The following is a 15,625-nucleotide window of genomic DNA, read 5'->3' as shown; positions in this document are numbered from 1 at the left end:
TCGGGATTTAAAAATACAAGAGTTTTGTCTTCAAGTCTTTCTTTGGATCGTGCACACACACACACACGCACACACACACACACACACACACACACACACACACACACACGCTTATTTTTTTTCTTCCCTTCAAGGGTTTAGAAAAGAGAATAGATCTGTGGAAGAGGTGCCGCTTCCACCTCTGTGAGTGTGTGTGTGTGTGTGTGTGTGTGTGTGTGTGTGTGTGTGCGTGTGTGTGTGTGTGCACGATCCAAAGAAAGACTTGAAGACAAAACTCTTGTATTTTTAAATACCTCTTGGAAATGACCCTGTTTTAGGGTCAGGGGTTGCAGTTAGGACTAAGGTGTGAATTGACTTTTGGTTAGGGTTAGGAAAAGGGTTAGGTATGTGATGGTTAGGGTTAGGAAAAGGGTTAGGGTTAGGCTGTAGAAATGAATGGAAGTCAATGGAATGTCCCCTGTTGGATAGTAGCGTACGACTGTGTGTGTGTGCGCGCGCGTTTTAGTTCTCTGGCGCTCAGAACTGAGAGCCCCTGCAGAGACAAAGCTGAACGAAGAAAACAGCCAGAACACCGGCAGCATTAGCGAGGATCAGAGCTGACTACCAAACACCTCAAAGCATTCATCCCTGGCTCCTGGGTGCATGTGTGTGGCCCGGGCGTGAGCTTAAAAAAAAAAAAAATGGGAAGAACTCCTGTCATCTTTGCTTGTTTATGATTCTCCACCAGCCCGCGACTGCGATGCAGATGAGCGTCTGACCGCTGAAGTGTGTCGCTTTTCCACCCCTACCGTTTCCTTTAAGTCTAGGGTTTGTTTTGCATGTAGATCAGGGGCCGGGAAAACTACCAAAGCCGACATGTGGCTTTAAAACATTTTCTTAATCCTAAAAATAAACGGTAAGACATTTACGAGTAGGTGTGATAAGGCAACAGAAGGCCACCAGGGTCAACAGACGTACTTATTTACAGATGGAGGAAATGTTGTAGATGCCGGAAAATTGATTTGTTTCTGATATTGTTCAGAAGAACAGTGTTAACATGTTAACATTAATTGGAGACGGGAAACCGTGTGAAGAAACTCAGCTAAAATGGATTATTTAAAATGGAAAAAAAAAAAAAAACTTCCAAAGATTTCCATTCCTTTAGGTAATTTAGCCCAGGGGTCAAACCGGGTCAGGCTAGTAAATTTCAACTCTGCTGTAAGAAGAAAAATGCAAGATGAAATGAAATACTGAAACTTCCTTTACACAATTATGAAACATCTTAAAGCTAAAGTGATTTTGGCAAGTGTAAGATTATAAAATATTAAAAAGAACATCAACTCCATTCTGTTAAACATAATTTACATAAGTTTTAAGGACTGACAGTAGTTCTGTTTTTTGGGGGTTTTTTTCCAGATAACTTGTGAATATATCAAAGTGGACATTTACAGAGGAATTAAAAGCTCCTGAGCTCTAAACAAAGTGTAAGAAGTGAAAAGCTTAGCGCAGTTTGCTTTCTGTTCACGTCAGCAGCAAATAAAAGGTGATTAAAAAAAAAAATCCCCTCTTCAACTTTGGGGCAGAAAACACAGAAAGAAGTCCCAACTGACCCAGAAAAACAAACAAACCAAAAAAAAAAAGCTTAAAACCAGTATTTGAGTTAAGACTTCAGCAACAACTGAGGGAACATTTTATAATTAACAGGTTTTAGATCCATGTCTGTTGACAGATGTTTTCATCGGCTCTTTCGTTTAGCAGAAATACTCCAACAACAGTATTAACTACGACACAGACATGCAGACGTGGCAGTCGACATCAGAACCTCGCAGCACTTTCACACGTCGCCAGTGTGTGCTCAAAGAGCCTGAGCTGGAGAACCGCTGTGAGTTTGACATTGAATACATAATGGCAGCCTGGTGTTGAAAGGCTGTCTGCTGCAAATGTTTCTCCCGTCACAGATTGAAAGAAAAATCCTTTTGCTCACAGGAGCTGTCTGAATAGCCTGTGAAATTAAAAGTCTGGGACGAGCGCTGACTTAAGCGCTCGCACTCGAAACGGATGTTAAAGGGCCCTCGAGCTGTCAAAGCAAGGCTCTGCCGAGAGTTTTTGGCGAAGCCGTAATCAGGAAACGTCTTCAATGCGATTAAAAAAAAAAAAAAAAAAAAAAAAAGCACAGACACTAACAGATGCCACGGTGAGTTGATAAGGAGTCAGACACAAAGACAGATTGTAAAATATGACATGGAGTCGTGCCTGAATGTCATGATTAGTCGTGAGAACACACAAACAGGCGCCAGCCCAGTAAAAAACCAGCAGCTGCAACTCGTCCCACTGCTAAAACATGAATATTAGCTAGATTCTCTGAAGTGTAACGTAATACAGTCGGTAGTAAGTACAGAGGAGTTGAAGTGTGACGTCACGCGTCCAACGTCCCGCCCCCAGCTTCCTGCTGGAGGGCAAAAGACGCTGCGCACTCACCGATTACGACTGCCATTGTTTTTAGCTGTCAAGTTGTGAACATGACACGCTAAACCTTACATGTACGCGTGACATATAAAAGATATGCAAAAGAAAACTAACAGCAGTATTAATTGTCAACACTATAATAGTAAGGTATAAGGATGTCATATTTGACAGGTGAATAAAAAGTTTTAAATAGTAAAACAAAATACCGAAGGCTATGCTATGTCGCAAAAAGTAGGTCAGTTACGCTAGCTTGGCTTTGACCATTGTAGCATGTACACGTGCTGCATAATTTCGTATGTTTTTGTTCAGTTAACACTAAAATAAGGCGACTCACACACCTATTCTCTGACAGACCATGAGCAGAAGAGTTGCTTAGATTAAGTAATAAAGCACCGTCGTGTTCAGGCGACCACTTACTAATAATCACAAAATAAACATCAAGCATAAAATACAACGGACTGAATGCTCTGCTCTCTTTGTGGAAAATGTTGTGTGTTTTTCGGTGTGGGATCTTGATACGCTTGAATGTAATCTCTGCTCTGTAGGCTAACGCAGCTGTTGTCAGTCGGTCGCCATGGCAATGGGTCTGTGTGTAGCACAAGATAAGTGGATAGATGGCCTTATTTGTTCCCCTACGGACACCGACTTGGCTGGCACACGTGGGTGTTTTCTGTATCCTCACACCTTCTTCAGAACATTGAAACATTGATGGAAATTGTGAAAGAAGCAGTTTGTGTAATACTCGTCCTTAATAACCATTACATGTTATTGATGAAATGAAACAACTTTCTGGCAAAGACCTAAAGAATACTTCCCAAACCACATGAGCATGGGAAGAAAAAGCAGGAAACTTTTTCATAATATTAATTTTCAACTTCACTCCCTCAAAGGGAAGCCATCATTGTTTTCTAATTCAACATTTAAGGCAACAGAATACAACAAGCTACGAATAAAACGCATAAAAGTCTCTCTCTTAGAAATCTAAGACTACATGCTAAATAGTCACAGAGCTGCGACTATCACAAATCCACTTCCCGGCAGGTTGGCAGAGCTGCTTTGCATGTAGTCAGAGGAAGCTTTGAGGTACTTTATGGAGCCATATAAAGTCAGAACAGCAAGCCACAAATACATAGATTGGTCTGAGTGCAGGTGATTTGTGGTTTCGGTGGTTCAGAGTTAAGATCCGTTTACCTGAACGGAGGAGAGGAGGGAATCTCTCCAAAAAAACGGTTGGTAGAAATCTTTATAGGAACAGAAAGTCCAGACTCCCTCTGAGAGTCAAGCATCAGTGCTGATGCGACAACACAACAGCCTGTGACAAGCGGTTTGTGACATAATCAGACCCAGGACTGAGACAGACACACACTTACACAGCAGCGAACAAAGGATATTTTTGTTCGGAACAGACTCCGGCCTCAGGAGGAGTTGGCTGAGTTTTGGTATTCCTCCCATGAGCCTTTGCTCCACTGACTCTGCGTCGCCCTGACACTCGGCTATAAGCAGTCAATCTGTACTCATTTAACAAGCGAAAGTTATTACATCCACTGTTTCTCCATCATCGTCACTGTAAAGATGACAAACGCACTCGGAGATCAACGTTATTCTAAGTGAGAGAGTCTGCAGAACGGAGGACAGTGATTTTGATTTATCCTTCCTAATATGTCATTAACATGACACAAACAGCATGGGGCTGCGATTTATGACGACGGGAACGCCGGTGAAGCCATCAATCACTTCGTAATTTTCCTTCTTTTTTTTTTTTGTTTCTCTGAGGAGCTGCGGATTTACAGTTCTGGTCAGAACTTGTCGGGGTCAAAGTCATAAATTGGGGCTTTTAATGCTTCATTTTAAAATGTCTTTTTTCAACAGTGGAATGATTACACATTAAGTTGATTTGATTTTTTTTTAAAATCTAAATATCGATAGATCATTTGAATTTATGCTGGATTTTATTGTTTCAGAAGTACACAAACAGACAGAAACGGGAATAAAAAAAAATCATCTAAATATTTTTAATTTACTGAAGATGGTTAATCTTTTGACTTGACAAGGCCAAGTGCTGTTATTAACTTCTAGTAAATAATTGTGATTAATTGTTGCTGGTTCCTTGTTGGCAACATAAAAACATTTCCCCTTCGTGACCCGGTGAAAATCTAACATGGAGAGTGTTGTGAAACCTTTTGCAGCAACTCCATTTTTTAATCAGTTTATTGCACAATAAATTAAAACGAGCTTTGTCATTTCCATTCTGATGATTAATAGTTTTTGGAGAGCAATTTTGTTTAAAAAGGCTTCATGAGTCTTTTATTTAAGGTTTTGTTTGTGTGTGATGATTATTGTTGTTCTTGTTTACAGTTGATGGTTGTTGTGTTTTTTTGAATATTTAAAATATCTTCCAGTTCCAGTGTGGAGCGTTCTCTACAAAATTTATCTTTTAGTCTTTGAGAGGCAAAACTTGTCAATATTTTACTTGAAAATTGTCTCAAAACAATGATATTATTGTTTATCCCTTATTCGGCTAGACGGAAACTGGTTAGGAGTTAACAGTTTCCCAAACGGACAGGTATTACAGAAAAGGTGAGGCTTTCAGACCTAAAAACACTATGAAACGTTAGCAATAATGATGGTGGCATTATGCTCTGACAGTCTATAAAAATCCCTTTTGCAGGAATCAGGCAGTCCCTTCCTTGTACGAAGAGGACGGACCGCATTTATCCGGCTCTGCTCCGTCCCAATGACCATATTTACCACAGCATTTCCCTGCTGCCGCTTACTGCTTCGGTCAAAATTTAGAAGTGAACACAAGTTCATCCACCGTCCTCTCAGAGCTGCAGAGCACTATTTGCTCAACAGTAGCAGTCAAAAGCAACGTTTGTGAGTCTCACGGAGCTGTCTAATTTATTCCATTAAAGAAATACTTGCACAAATGTCCCCTCGGTGAGAGGGGTGGTCTAAAAACAATCAGTTTTCTTGGCTTGGAGAATTAATTATGAAGTATAAATCAGCAGGAAATTGCTTTTGCATCAAATCTGGAGGCAACTGGACACCATTAGCAGGACAGCTGCACAGAGATCAGTGATTAAAGTGGCTGTTTATCTTATTCTCTTACTCAAAACAAATGAACCGGGACATATTAAAGGCGGCTTTAATCTCGCGATCTTAATTGTGCATCCTTTATATTTATTCTCAGTCTTTGTTCTAAATCTAGATCCTCCATCTAACCACAACCAAGACAAGCTCAGGTAACTTTCTTTTTAGTCGCCATCTACTCTTGAAATAAAAAAATATGTAAAAAAATAAATAAAATCCTGTTTATTTCTCATTTCTGTTCAGTATGTCATCATTGTTGCTATATTTCTACCCTTCTTACCACTGATTTCTTCATGCATCTCTGTCTTCGACCCAACAGCCCAAGAAACGGCTATTTTTCTAAATTTTTACCACATGACACCTTAAATTTGGTGATGCAAGCATCACGAGATGTAAGTTTAAGCTGTAAATCAAATCTCTGTGTTGGACATTCTCAGACAAGTCAACAAACACCCTCAAGAATCTTCTTTTTATAGACGTATCGTACCCTCGATGCTGCTTCTACCCGACTCGGGTTTCTCTCCCCCTTCGTGTCGTTCAAAGACACGCTGCATATACAGTACGCCTCCGCACCAACGGACCCTCGGCGACGTTGTGCACAATCAGCCGAGAACTAATAAAAGTCTGCAACAGAAGCACCAAAACCACCACCGCCGCGGTCCGTGACGAGGTTCGAGTTCGTGCAATTCAAGAGATGCAACCCAATCCGGCTGAACATCCACTTGGCTGTCGGGCGGCGCGGCAGCGAGAGGCGAGGACTTGCACCTGCCGTCCCCCCGGTGGCGGCGCTCAGCAACAGACCCCACGGGCGTCATCCAAAACCCCTGGGAGTGAGCAGAAAGGTGCAGCCTGCAGAACCGCCTGCAAGCAGGTTCAGTTTATGGCAAAACGATAAAATATCACCAAAATCACTTCAAGTTTAAGGACAAACGTCCTGAACAATTCTGGACTTAGAGCAAGACTTGTGTTTAAGTAAATGTAGGACTGCAGCTAACAATTATCTTAGTTACCGATTAATCTGTCAGTTTTCTGACGATTAATTGATTATTCGGATAAGTTGCACATTCTGCTCATTTTTCTTTTAACCGCTCAGGCCTTTGTGTACAGTATTAGAAATACACTAAAAGATGCAAGAGAACAAATAAAGGAATTGATTTAAAAAAAAATGTATTTTACTGAAATGCCATAAATATATTTTTTTGTACAGTTTTGACTTAATTACTGCTCTGTTTTTCAGAATATGACCTTTTTTGAGTCTGTTCTCTCCAGTTAATCATTTAATCGACTGTTAAATTAGTTGACCGTAACTTAATTAATCGATTCATCACGATTTATCGTATCAGCCCTAAATAAATGCCTCCAGAAGAATAGTTTATAGACAGACAAGACATAGATTGAGTTGTTGAAGTCAAAGAGAAGCTAAGAACACTGCATCCACCGTCAAGCACGGTGGTGGTAGCATCATGCAGTGAGGCGACAGAGCAAAAGCTTACCCAAAAGGTAAACAGAAACATAATTTATTGTCCCTCCGCGGGAAAACTATAAACAATAAACTATAAACAAAAGTGGTTAACATGCAGTTAAAAAGATGTTCACCAGCCGCTTTATTAGCTACATCTGCTTAATGGCCTTCTCAGCCAATCACAAGGCCACGAAACTCGTTCAGGGAAGACTGGTTTAGTGAAAGTTCTGCTGTCAGAGCCAGACGAACTGGTCTGAATATTTCAGAAGCAACTCATATACTAGCAGGCTCTCACACATTCATAGTTCGGGATAACAAGAAATTGTCAAAAAGAGTGAAAGAAATAAGTGAGTCGCATTGATGTCTGAAGAAAATGTGCAGCAGCACCTGAAATAACTTCTTGCTACAACCAAGGTATGCAGAATGTCGTTCCTGAAGGGACGACGAAATCACGAGACAGTTAACAGATCGCAAGGGGGGGAAAAAAAAAAAAAAAAAAGGTTGCCTGGTCCAACGAGTCTCCAGCTGCAACATTACAATTATAGATTGAGAGTTTAGCAGAAATAGCATTAAAAAAAGCAGAGCTACAGCTTGTCCGGCGGTCACGGATTGGGACTGTTGCTGAACACGTTCGTGCCTTTCTGAACACAGTGTACCCGTCTTTTGATGGCCACTAATCCGCCCCGTAAAACCGCTTAGATCATCTCCAACTGGCTCCTTGTACGTCGTCACCAATGGCCACCGGATCTCAAAAGACGGCTGAACCGCGTACTAGTAAGGTGTGTCTAATAAAGTGGCCAGCAGTGAGTCTACGGCAACTAAGGAAATATGTCAGATTCAAAGAAATTTAGTCACAATCTCCCACTGACAAAGATATCTCTCTTCAGAAAGCAAACAAAAAAGAGGAAAATAATAATTTGGGAAGAAGAGACTCAATGGTGACTGTCTTCTACTGGGAAGAAACGAACAGGATTTACCATCATAGCAGACAAAAGTTAAACCAGGCTGTTTATAGCTCATCACTGGCACACACATGCCCTAATGTGGACAGGGATCCATTAAAACAAGACCCAAACGACTAACCGAGGCGCCACAGACGGGGCAGCGGGGTATAGCTATCTCTCACACCAGAACTCCTTCAACACTTGAAATTACTCCTGGGGGGGGAAAAAAAGCGGTCGTCAGACATTTATTAGCAAGAGACTGGAATGGAGGGTGGCGGATCAGAGAGCTCTCGTGCGTCAATCTACCCTTCCAGTCAACCAAACACCTCCAACCAGCTGCTTTGTGCTGGGGGTGCGAGAGGTCAGAAACATTGTTATGGGTTTAGTCTTAGATGGCGGATCTGATTCGAAAAACCACAAACGCTACCATCTCTGAAATACTGACGTTATGAATGAGTGAATGTGGCTAAGTTGTTTGTTTTTTTTTTAGCAATCCCAGTCTTGTGTTTATTTGGAGCTGCCGAAATTGAAAGACACATTTTCCTCATTACACGGCCGTAATATAAAATCCGTCATAGCATTGCTCAGTGTTGTCATGATGTGTCGCTATGACAGGAATGCTGACTCATCCTTTGATGACTGACTGCTAAGCATTAAAATCATTTGACTTTCAGCCAGGCCACCTCTCTCTCTCTCTCTCTCTCTCTCTCTCTCTCTCTCTCTCTCTCTCTCTCTCTCTCTCTCTCTCTCAACTAAATATTTACATGCGTCGACCTGTGACGGACAAGAGATCCTGCTTCAACAAAGCCCCATCGGGCAAATGAAAAAGCTTTAGGAAAACATTCTCTAGCTGAATATACAAAATGTAAGACCAGTAATTAAAAGTGTAGAAAAGTGAAAGTTTTAAGGTTAAGCATTTATTTTCTTAAACCTCTGACGTTTAATTTTGCCGACATTTAGCTGCGAGGTCAACGATTGTGAACTTTGTCTCTTTAGAAGATTTTCCTTTCTGTTTCTTAGTATGTATGCATTGTTTAAAACACTATATATATACCTTGAAGCATTTTGGTCCCTTCACTCTGTTCTTACAAGAGAATCGTTGCAAATTGTTGATATTTGCATAAATTTCCCACCTCGTTCATTCATTCATTCATTTTTTATATATATTAAGAAGCCTCTGGCATTATTTTGGACAATATTTTAATGGGTTGCTTTTCTGATATGGTCCAGTTTGTAAGTGTAGTCCGTTTGCCTTTAATTGGGTTGAAACTGGCTGATTCTAGAGGGTAATATGAGAATGTTTTAAGTTTTGGAAACATTTCCCTCCTGCAATTATAAAATATGTCCAAATTTCAACTGTTTTAGATGCTGATCTCAGGTGAAGTTTCATTATTATTCCAGAAACATTGAGGAATGCACCACCACTACACGAAGAAAAACATATCCACAACATGATGCTGCCACCGCCGTGCGTAGCGACACCCTTTCCAGTTCATACAGAGGCTGAGTCATGATTAAACGATGCCAATCATTTGTGCTAATAATATTTTTGTCCTTTCACTTGTAGTGATTGAATGTTGCCACAACATTGTGATGAAATAAAACGGCAGGATGACAGTCGTAACGGATATTCTCATCACAATTTTAATGAGTTATGTCTTGAGATGAATAGATTCAAAGTCATAATTATGAAAGTCGAACTTATGACTTTGAAAGTCGAAATTATGACTTTCTGTTGGTCTTTTATTTTTTTCTTTCATGGCGGAAATGGGCTTTTATAAAACTCCTAACCGGAGCAGTAGCTCAAAAAAACATCAAGTTAAAACTAAAATCGACAGCGTCAGGCTCTCTCTCACCCTTCCCCCATTGACCTGCTGTGTGTTCGTGTTCGCCCGGTTTCTGAAACGCTAAACGCCGAGCCCCGAAGCTCACCTCCAAGCTCTCGTTGACCTCTATCCCTCCGTCGTTGTCGTCGTCCAGCTGCTTGTGGATGTGCCGCAGCGCCTCCAGGCTGAAGCGGTCGGCCTCGCCCGCGCACGGCGGCATCACGACGAGACACGGATCTACGGGAGAAGAAACGCTTCACGTCAGCTCATCGTCGTCCCACGTACCACACGTGAAACACAAATTCTAATAAAAGAGGTTCGCTTCAATTTCCCAGAGACAAGAGATATTTGTTGTGTGACTCATTGAAAACGGCCCCCAGCGCAACGCAGACGCGCCAGCGAACGGGGATCATTTTCAAGAGTCGCAGTGGGAAAGCCGCGATGACAATTAAATTAGACACATTTTAATTATTTCAAGACAATCCTGGAAGACTAAAATACAAGAAGTGGTATTTAATCAGTGAACACAGTTAAGTCGCAATAAAATACCCGACTATTTTCAAAGATGTAGGCAGGATTTCATTTTAAAACTCAGGATTTTGTGGGTTTTCAGAGAAGCTACTTCGGATATCAGAACAGAATATATTCAAAGCAACGAAATATTCGACCTATCGGAGGACAAAGCAAATGTTTTGTTGTAGTTTCTGCAACAATGAGTAGTCAGCCTTTGCTGCTTCTGTTACAATACATAACTTGTATCATCCACAGAGTAAAACAAGCTAAGTCACATGCACTCTGCACCGAAGCCATCAGTCATGTCAAAGGGAGGGAAATTAATACGGCAACACGGATGCATTTGAGTGCTGTTCGCCTTTACTGTTTTTCCAGCTAACGAGGCTCCAGTTGCATGAAATCTTCCTCATCTAAAAAGGTTTGAAATGCAGCTCCAAACACACAAATGTGAATTTTCAGCACATAAATCGCTTTAAAAGACTTCAGTTCACATTCTATCAAATAAATAGGAATAATGTGCTGCACCGGTAGAGCTCCGGACCGGCTGTTTGCACAGGTGTGGCTAAACTTTTCAATTAGCAAGGGGCTGCCACCGCAGCTTTCACAGCACCTATACCGTCACAACATTGCATTTTTAACAGTGATATTTTAAATAATTTACCCCATACAATGTTTTCTGTATTGAACTGTTGATATTTTTTTTTCACAATGTTTATCCAGAGCTGTTTTAGACCCCTTGTCTAAAACATGTAGACAAAAGGTCACATGTATGGAAGAGGTTCAATAAACTAGAAAAACTGTAACTCTAGATCTGCAAAATTTATAACTTTTTAAGCTAGTGGCTGCAATTTTACTGTGAAACAACATATCTGTGTAAAAGGAAATCATTTTATTGAAATCACCAATAGTCCAGAGGAACTTAAAAATAAAACCTTTGGAAGTAGTTTTTCTTACGCAAAGCACAAAAAGACTAGACATCATTAGGGAGAAGGAAACATCTGTATTTTTATGATTTATGATATTTCCAACATTTCTATAAGCACTTGCGGATTCCAACGAGGTCGCATCATGATTTCGGTGTCTAAGAATCAAATATTCGAAGTAAGCCACAAACTTTAGCCGTAAAATGCAGTATGATGGTTAGTGATCAAGTAAAATCTCATATTCCTGACAGCTTGTTAAATTATTAATTGTACAACAGATTAAGCAGATGTAGCACAAAGCAGATTTCTCTTTAAAACAGCAGCTCAGGGCTCCTGTGTAAAACCTCTGCTGAATGTTGTTGTCATTCCTGCGGCGTCCCTTAGTGTTCCCCCCGTCTTGTTTTTATTTGACCACCCCTGAACTGGAAAGGAGCCACATTGTCTCATCGTCCCCACACACACAAAACCAAAGTATTTGAAAATCCTCAGAAAACTGCAGCTCAGGCGCAAACACATGCACGCACCACATTTGTCCCGATTTCAAAGACATCATTCAAACCGAACAAAAACGTTTTTCCACCTCAAAGATGGGAACCGTCAATCAGTCATGTTCTGGCCTCGGTCCAAGCCAGAAGAACAGCCGTGTCCTGCGCCGGCGAGAGTTCAAACAGAAACGAGCAACTGCAAAACCAACACACCACCACCCAACACGCCCTAACTCGGGTCTGTAATTCACGTTGGCAACAAGAAAAGGAACAATTCACGTCAGTGCCTGAAAGGGCGATAGAGAAACCAAGAGTAATTAAAGAGCAGCAGTAAAAATAAAAAAACCAACAAAAAAAACAACTGTGCCTTTTAAAACAGTTAATGTTTGGTAATTACTTCCAGGGCACAGAATAAAACCGAGCACTAGAGTAAGATTACGAAACTTCAAAGATTCAGGCAATAATGTGGTGTGTGTTTTCTGAAAATATTGGGAATTGTTTCAATTGTTTGATTTTCTTTTCGCTTTTCTTTCGCAGTGCTACAGTCACAAGAACCATTTCTACACCAGAACGTTTCCTGACACTCTGCAGATTATACTCATAAACATTGGAGGTTTCTGCACCATCACCTTTAGCCTCACTGACAGAGTAGATCTGACTGATGCAGTGCACCATCAGTCATGACGTCCAGCAAAATACATATGTCTATTACAGTTTTTTATTCATACATCGAGTGTATTGGAAAGGAATAATGCACAAAAATCAAAAATTTATATTTTCTCTAATTACAACTCTGTGCTGATCCCAATGCATTTCAAATATTGCAAAATTGTATTAATATCTTTTCTGTTGTGAAAAGTTCACACATAAAATATATTGGCACATAGCCTGGACACTGACTTCCTGTGAAATTCCTCTTGATTAAAATCCCGCTTCGCAGACAGTCGGAGCTTTCTCCCATTTACTTGGATTCCTCTGGTAGAATTTCCATCGGGCCAATCAGCGATCAGAAGGAGAAGTTGTGAACTTCGATTTTCTGGACTGTTTTAGAATTGCAGTCAGCCTGTAGTTTTCCAAATACTGAATTAACGTCAACAGTCGCGTCGTTAAGCTCGGCTCAGCTTCTCTTTCCGCGGTGGAGGATGGTTATTCACAGCGCAGGCGATTCACGCTATGCTTCGCGGCGTCGAACGGGTGCGTTACACACGTCACGGCCAAATAAAACGTCAGAGTCCACCCCTACAGGAAGAAATCATTTCTCAACAGCCACCTTCTGTACGAAGCAAAGCGGAGTACGAGGGGCTGGTTTTTATTAGGCAGCTCTGCACCTAGAAAAGGACAAAAAGTATATAATCCCCACAGCCATTAAATAACAGCAGTCAAACAATTACACACACTCTGTTTGTGCAAGCGTACAGGATAAATAATATGAGCCACTCCTTGCTCGTTTTAATCCCCCTCTTAAATCCCCACTTATGATGTAAGAGTAAATGTTTGACAGTGTGGCAAATACATTTTGCATTTGAACAACAGACTGAAGAACTTGCCACGTCCCTCCCTCTCACAACAGTCCATGTGCAACTTGGAGGTCAGTCCAGGAAGAAGCCATGTTGTACATGGAGTGTGGCCGGCCATTACGAACAAATATTTGAATAGCCCATATTTTTGCTGGAAGTTCGAGGTGAATTTGCGACAACGGTCAAAATGCTAAAGTATTTTAACGTCCAACTGAAACAGCATTTTCATCAACATATTGAAGGTTTGGTGGGTTAACTAATGTTAGCAGCTGTTTTATTTGTTCATTCGTTCCTAATTTAGGGGAAAAAACACAATCAAATTCATTTTAAACAGAAAAGCATCAGTCTGAAGAGCGCTTATCATGTCAGGTGAAGGAACTGGCACGGGCAAAAGACTGAGCTTAGATGAAGCTGTGATCACGTGTTCATGTGAAGACAGATGCAGCATATCAGAACTGATTTACGTAAATGTAATGCTATACAGAGGACCTTGTGGAAACATCACGGGTTACTTCCTGGTTGGCCGAAATGACGAGCGCCAGCCTTCTCTTTAACAAACCTCTGAGAAACAGGAAGGAGGCGACTACGTTATCGCCCTAAACCACTTCTCAACATAAACAGAGAGCGAAAAAGTCGTACGATGTCAGAAACCCTTTCAGTAAAGTCTTACTCAAAGAAGCCTGCGTCTGTTTGCAGTCAAAAAGCACCTGAGAACAACTTACATAATGTATTTGCCTAGATCATCTGGGGAAGTTTACATAGTCTGCTGTTTGCATAGCAGAGTGCATATCTTTTAGGCTGTTTGGTTATATAAAGGGACACAGAACTTTTTTTTTGGGGAGTGGTGGGTTTACAAACCAGGGCCGAGATGCACGCACACAGCTGCACATCCTATTGTGAGTCCAAGTTTAACTCTTAAGTGGGATTTACAGGACTGACAGATTTTGCTTCATTTCTCTCCATAGGCTGCTGTTGCAGTGGCATAATTTCTCATGATCTGACTTATCTTCCCACACAGGGAAAAACAAGAAGACAGAAGGAAAAACTGTCAGTCACAGCTGGACTGCCTGCTGTGCGACTCCAGAAGACGACAGCGCAGGCCTTTCCTTCCCAGGTGCCCTACTTATTTTTTGTATGATTGAGTACGTTTTAGGAACTGCCGTTAGCACAACAAAGAGGAACAGGAAGTGCCCCTCGCTGACCTCGAGCTCTCCCGGGGAGAAGCACGCTTCAAAACAAAACAGCGAAGCCTTAAAGATGACAAATTTGGAAAGCACTGGGTTATTTTTAGTCACGGCTGTCAGCTTGTAAAAAGAAAAAAAAAAAAACTCAACAATGGCAGAGGTCTCCCTCGCTCGAGCGGGCGGAAGCGGCGCTCAGACAGACGCACACACGCAGCGCGGCGACGCGACGCGAGCAGTAGTAAAGCCGTTTGAGTTGCTTTAACTCACAAACACATGTGGGCTGTCGCAGAGAGGGCAGCAGCTTGGCTTCAAAAGAATCTCATAACAAAAGCATTTAGCTGTCAGCCTCTTCCTTTAAAGTGAAATGCTGCACCTGAAGAGTTTTTTTTTTTTTCTTAGCACGATATATGCATGTCATTAACAATCCCCTGTCTTTGTTCTTACAAGGAGCTGAAGAGAAGGAGACAGGAGGAGAAGACAATGAAGACAAAGTGCTCTGTGGTCTGGGACTTCCTCAGACATGACCCCCGTGACATTTTGTCGACCGTATTTAAACCAACTACTGCTGCAAAACTCTGCTGGCGTCCGAAAATAGATAAAACATCCACCATCCTGGAGCCGTGTCGGGAGAAACAGAATAGAAGGACCGACGTATTAAAGAAAGAAAATGAGGCACCTAAAAAAGTATTACAATTTTTCTTGTTTTGACAACCTGCATTGTATCTCGTTGGGTTTTTAAGTGATACAACAACCCAAATCCATGCAGAATCATTAAATGGAATGAAAATAATGCAAGAACTAAAAGTGTGGCATTCATTATTATTTTTGCTCCCTTTAATTGGAGTTCCCTACAAAAAAAAGCAAAGCGCAGTCAATATTCTGCAAAAGTCAGTGTGCAGATGGACACTGGATTTGCAGTGTCCATTTGCAAATCCAGCTGTTCTGTGACAACTTCATGGGTCTGTTGAAGAACAAAAAGAATCATGAAGACCGAGGAAGACGAGTTTTCAATAAGACGTCACTGGTGATGGAAAGCTAGAGAAAGAAAAAAAAACAGTTGCGGGGAAAATGGATGGAGATAAATGCAGAACAATACTGGAGGAATATCTCAAGAAAACTTAACACTGAGTAGAGATTCATCTCTAGCAGGACAGTGACCCTAAACAGGCAGCCAGAGGTTCGCTGAAATGGTGTAGAGCAAAGCGTAGTTGTGTTAAAACGGCTCAGTCAAAGTCT

At 41.3% G+C, this 15,625-nt stretch overlaps 1 protein-coding gene and 1 long non-coding RNA gene across 3 annotated transcripts in view; one reads left to right on the top strand and one right to left on the bottom strand.

Moving 5' to 3' along the window:
• stim2b (stromal interaction molecule 2b) overlaps nucleotides 1-15,625 on the bottom strand; it is a 47,816-nt gene that overhangs the window by 12,370 nt on the left and 19,821 nt on the right. For both annotated transcript variants that reach the window (XM_008435479.3, XM_008435480.3), the window contains one exon: nucleotides 9,874-10,004. In XM_008435479.3, the coding sequence (XP_008433701.1) occupies nucleotides 9,874-10,004 (131 nt within the window). The remainder of the gene's footprint in view (nucleotides 1-9,873; nucleotides 10,005-15,625) is intronic.
• On the top strand, nucleotides 6,110-15,427 carry LOC103480512 (uncharacterized). The gene is made up of 3 exons (XR_014084585.1): nucleotides 6,110-6,377; nucleotides 14,224-14,319; nucleotides 14,837-15,427. It is a non-coding gene; the product is annotated as an uncharacterized LOC103480512 (long non-coding RNA).

Source organism: Poecilia reticulata, chromosome 18, assembly GCF_904066995.2.
Source record: "Poecilia reticulata chromosome 18, P_reticulata-male-v2, whole genome shotgun sequence".
Taxonomy (NCBI): Eukaryota; Metazoa; Chordata; class Actinopteri; order Cyprinodontiformes; family Poeciliidae; genus Poecilia; species Poecilia reticulata.
Note: the sequence above shows the minus strand (reverse complement) of the source record. Positions and strands in the feature narration are given on the sequence as shown.